This window comes from Arachis duranensis, chromosome 5 (genome assembly GCF_000817695.3).
Source record: "Arachis duranensis cultivar V14167 chromosome 5, aradu.V14167.gnm2.J7QH, whole genome shotgun sequence".
NCBI lineage: Eukaryota > Viridiplantae > Streptophyta > Magnoliopsida > Fabales > Fabaceae > Arachis > Arachis duranensis.
Window position 1 is genome coordinate 75,836,954 of NC_029776.3, and position 5,567 is coordinate 75,842,520.

The 5,567-nt window shown below is 41.5% G+C and overlaps 1 protein-coding gene across 1 annotated transcript; it reads left to right on the plus strand.

Moving 5' to 3' along the window:
- The first annotated feature begins 304 nt into the window (after positions 1 to 304).
- LOC107489603 (uncharacterized) lies at positions 305 to 976 on the plus strand. Its single transcript, XM_016110354.1, has one exon. It carries the CDS (start codon positions 305 to 307, stop codon positions 974 to 976), a length of 672 nt encoding a protein of 223 aa, XP_015965840.1.
- The last annotated feature ends 4,591 nt before the right edge of the window (positions 977 to 5,567 follow it).

Below are 5,567 nucleotides of genomic sequence, written 5' to 3' on the forward strand. Positions count from 1 at the left end.
CACTTCTCCACACCCATATCAAAACCAAAACAACACCTCTACTCCCAATCCACCATCATTTGATGACAAGCTCTCTAAGATTGAAACCTTACTTGAAGGAATATGCCAAGAGATTCAAGAAAACAAGGTGTTCAAAGAGGAGGTGCGAGCCAATATTAAGAACCAGGGAGAGACCATCAAGAAGCTGGAATTCCAAGTGGGATGCTTAACTCAGAAGATTCCCGAACCTACTGATTGCTTCCCAAGTGACACGGAGAAAAACCCAAGAGGAGAAGCAAAGAAAGTAAGATGGGAAGATTGCAAAATGGTCACTACAAGTGATCAAGAGGCTGAAGACAAGCAAGGCAAACTTTCCAAACATCCTGAAGATAACTCAACAGAGGAGGAGGATAGAGATCACCAAGAACCAGAAATCTCACAACAAGAGTTGCTTAAGCTCTATGCACCATTTCCCCAACTGCTCAATGGTGCTGTGGGGAAGAGAATATACTCAAGGTTCCTAGACTTGTTTGCATCTCTGCATGTGAACATACCATTCATCAGGGTCATCCAACAAATGCTTGCATTCATCAAGTATATGAAGGAACTTCTTCCCAGGAAAAGCTCACTCAAAAGAGGCCAGACTATAGTGTTGAACAAGGAATGTAGTACCCTTATTCAACCTGAGTTGCCTGCAAAAAGAAAAGACCCAGGGAGTTTTCACATCCTCTGTGCCATAGAAGAAACAATGTTCGATAGAGCACTCTGTGATTTGGGGGCAAGCATCAACTTACTGCCATTATCCTTGGTAAAGAGGCTGCAGATCAATGAGATAATGCCCAGAGATGTGGTCATCAGACTGGCTGACAAGACTCAAAAGCAAGCAATAGGAGTGGTGGAGAATGTCTTGCTAAAAGTTGGGAAATACTTTCTCCCAACAGACTTTGTCATTCTGGACATGAAAGAGAGTCACACTCACCCAATCATATTGGGATGACCATTCCTAGCTACAGCCAGAGCACTCATAGATGTGGAGAAAGGGGAGCTAATATTGAGGATCCATGATGAACGACTGGGCTTTAATGTCTTCAAACTCTCACAAGAAGCAGATCAAGAGCACAAGGAACCAAGCAAAGAGCACAATGAGATGTTGAAGGAGGAAGCAAGCATTGAAGCACACCCAACCCATCTAGGGAAACTCATGCATGAGGAACAAGGAAACAGGCAGTTGTCACAGCTCAAGAAAAAACTGGAGGAACCTAAACCACCAGAGATATGTGAAGGAAGCAACAAAACCACTTTAGAGAAAGGAGTCATCAAGAGCAAGGCAATGTCAAAAGACACAAGGAAGAAGGTACCAAGGAAGTGGAGGAACAAAAAGATCCCTACGGAAGACTTCTCTCCAGGGGATAGAGTGATCTCAGCTTACTTCCCAGATATTCCCCCTAATCTCCCCACTTTAACATCTCAGTTACCTAAAGTCTTCACTATCAACAGAGTTCTCCCCCTGAAACATGTCGAGATTATTGATACAACCAATGGATACAAGTCCACAGCAAGAGGGGAAGACTTCAAGCATTACCAACCACCCTGATGAGGGAGAAACGTCAAGCTAGTGACGCTAAAGAAGCGCTTCATGGGAGGCAACCCATGTTTTATATGCTTTTAGAAAAGTAAATAAGTCAATGTTTATGAAGTCCAACCCAAACATGACAAACATTTGGTGAAATCCTTATTGTGCAGTATATAGTGAGGAATAATTTTGGTGTTCAAAGCAAACCAAAGTGCATGCTAGTCTTGGAGCTTTGAATAGAACTCTTCACCACAATGCTCCACATTAAGTTTGGTGTCACCCCATGGTGCCACCAATATGCATATAAGGACCCACAGTTAGTTAGTTAGTTGGAATTCATAAATAAACAATCTAATCTTTTCTTATTTTAATTCCAGCCGTAAAGTTCATATTGTCATTTTGATATCTTTTCTTACTTTTCTTATTTTGTCTTTATTGGGAAAAGAAAAGGAGCATTAAAAGTGATAGATTGGACAACTAAACAAAGAAGGTTCGGACACCACAAAAGGAGGGACTACACACGGGTCCTAAAAAGGGAATGCATTGGAAAGTGTTGCCATGCAAAATTGAAAAAAATGGGACCCCTAAAAGACCGAGCAATCTCCATCAAGAAGTGATGATCCTTGTCATTTATCCATGCATAACCCCAACCGTCCATCAAGTAACTACTCCATCAATCCATACCCTCCATTATCTCACAACTTCTCTATATAAATGAACCATGTTCCGTACCCACTCTTCACACCTCTCCATTTCGGAACTAAGCACGGTCTACCCCATTACAAACACCACCCTTACTCTCTTCATTGCAATAAAACCCTAAACAACCAAAAGTCTCACACCCTTACCACCTTCACACAACTTTCATTCATGGCTTCTTCAAGTTCTAAGTGAAGGAAGGGAAAAGAACCCATGGAGCAACACCCATATGATGAAAAGAGATTTAGAAGCTTGTATCATGCATTGCAATACGGGTGGATGGTTGACAAGGAAATCATTTATGAGCTGGGATTTCAAGTGAAGAAAACTGAGTGTCCAGAAATCACAAAGAAAATAGAAAAGAGAAGATGGGAGCTCCTCACTGATCCGGTCATTAAGGTGAATGCAAACCTCATAGGAGAATTTTATGCGAATGCGGTCCGATATGATAAGAAAGATGAGTCATATACAAGCTTTGTGAGAGGAAAGATGGTAGATTTTGGTCCCATGAGTGTCATGAGGGCACTGAAGCTACGATCTATACTGTTTGAAGAAGAAAGTTATCACTCAAGATTGGATAACAACCCCAATTATGTCCAGATTTTGCGAGACATTTGTGTACCCGGAGCTGACTGGGAAAGGTCTACGGGAAAGAAACCAAAGTTCATCAAGAGAACAGATCTCACTCCTAAAGCCAAGGGGTGGTTTGAGCTAGTGAGGAGGTCCATCCTCCCAACTGCAAACAACTCAGAGGTGAATCTCAAGAGAGCAACGATGGTGCACTATATACTGAAGGGAGGAGAAATCAAGGTTCATGAACTCATAGCTGAAGGCATTAGAAAGATGGCAGAGAAAAGCGACTCAAGAGGAACGATAGGTTACCCCAGCACTATTTATCGAATATGCAAGAAAGCTCGGGTGGTTTTTGAAGATGAGGATCCCGTGTGGATACAGGAAGGCATTCCAATACGGTCCGAAGGATGAATGCTGCCACATCCCCCCTGCCTCAACGGAAGCAAAGGAAGAGGACAGCCCCTCAAGTAGTGAGGACAAGTCGCAGAGGGGCAAGCACCATAGACCTTGGACATGTACCAATTGCAGGAAGCCATTGATGGCTTGTCTAGACAGTATTTGGAAAGCCAATGAGCATAGAAAGAGCTTCAACTACAGATGATGGGGCAGCAAGAGGAAGCACTCTCAAGGTGGATGACTCAGCAAGGTGAGTGGCAAAGACAAATGATAGAACAGCAACTAAGTCAAGGGCAACAATGGGGAGAAACATTCAACAGGATGGATCAAAGGCAAAATGGGCAATAAGAGTCCATCCAGAGGCTAATAAACATCCAAGCACATCAAGGGGCACACATACATGAGATGCATCGAAGACAAATAGAACACACAGAACTACTGGACAAGCAAAGGGCATTTGCAGAAGGAGTTTACATGAGCGAGACAGGGCATCACATAAACACTCAAGCCAGGCTCGGATACCTAGTAGGACAGCTACCTATATTGCACCCAGGAATCACAAGGTATGAAGAAATGAAGGATGAATTAGCACGAGAAGAGAGACAAAGGGTGGAAGAGAGTCATGAATTAGTGAGGAAGGCACTTGAGGATTGGAAGCAAGCAAGATTGGCGTGGATGCGAGGAAATGCAAGAGGACACAAGGAGGACAAGCAAGGAAAAGAGCATGGACAGCCACAAGAGTAAAAGGCGGTGGAGTTCCTTCTTTACTCCATCTTTTTCTATGCTTTAAATAAGGAAGATCTTGTATGAAATAGAACATGCTTCCATGTTAGTTTGAAACTTTTCAATTATGCATTTTAAGTTTAATTGCTTAGGTCTATGATTTCTGGTTTAAGTGTTACTGCATCATACCATTACTTATTGTATGCTTATCTTTTAAATCAAATGAAAAAGAGAATGATTGTGTTTTAAATAGACCAGAGTCGAGTTCATAATATGGAAGTGCATTCATGAGTCTTTGGTGTGATTATAAGTTAGCTAAGTTGGTTCAACCATAAGGTGGGAATGACAACTATCTGGCCTGAATACTATACTTTAAATATACCCATGAGACTAAGTAAATAACAAGATCCTAATAAGAGAAAGGGAAAGAACACTTAAAGTGAAAAACAAAAGAAAAAGAGTAAGCAATAAGGCTAGGCACCAATGGTTTTAATCTTGAGGCATATGTCTATGGTGTTCCTGTGTGAGGGATTTACTTGGATGAATAAGCTCTTAGGGGTGCCTTATCACTTGGTAACTTGGGTTAACTAACTCGGGATTATCAGCTGAAAGTCCACTATCAAGAGTAACCCTCATTACAGAGCATTTAGTAACCTAAAGAGGTGCTGGACACCAAGGTCTCAAGAAGGAAAATAAATGAACCAGATGCCTGTGGTGTGTATGTATGGGGGAGAGACTTCAGGGAGTAAGTCCTTAGGGGTGTCTCAACACCTAGCACCTTGAACCAACTGGTTCGGGGTGTTGGCTAAAAGCTTATCTTAAAGAGTTGCCCCCTTACAGAGCACTTAGCTTGAAGAACACAAATAAGCCCTGGAATGACAATAAAAGGATCAATAAAACTCTCATGGGATGTAAGCAAAATCAGTGTTTTAGGACATGATAAAGGTCTGAAACCCAGTAATGGAATGAACCTAAGTTGCTATGCATGAAACCACCATAAAATCAGTGACATGACTTCCACAAGAATGACTCATTTCTCTTGGCTTTCCATTCATCATTCTCTTGTTCCAGTACTTGCTTAGGGACAAGCAAACTTTAAGTTTGGTGTTGTGATGCCAGGGCATCTTGGCCAATTTCACTGACCTTTTCTTTATTGTTTTTAAGGTAGTTTCATGCATTTCCTTAGGAAATAAGCTAGTTTTTGGTAGATATTCACTTATACCTTGATTCAAGCATACATTGTGAATTTTACATGATTTCATGAGGATTTTGCATGAGTTTAATAACAAATTGTATGTTGCATTACCCATGACTTGGACTAGAACTTTGATGAACTCTATTGCTTGATTTCAGGACCAAAGGAAGCAAGGAAGAACCACTTAGCAGTCTACCACTAACGTGGAATGGGAGGTAACTTGCAAAGTTAATAAGAAAAGTGATTGCCATAATGCTCTCAAAGCCATCATTGCCCATGTTAAGAGTCACGTTAACTAAGTTAACGTGAACTCTAACTTGAAGAAGGAATTTGAGCCAACGTTAGTGACACTTAACATTATCACTAACATTGGCCAATGATCATAAGTGGCTACGTTAGAGTCCACGTTAACTTAGTTAACATGGCCTC

Excerpts from the sequence above, each read along its gene's own strand:
- LOC107489603 (XM_016110354.1), top strand. The coding sequence starts at position 305 with ATGGTCACTACAAGTGATCAAGAGGCTGAAGACAAGCAAGGCAAACTT.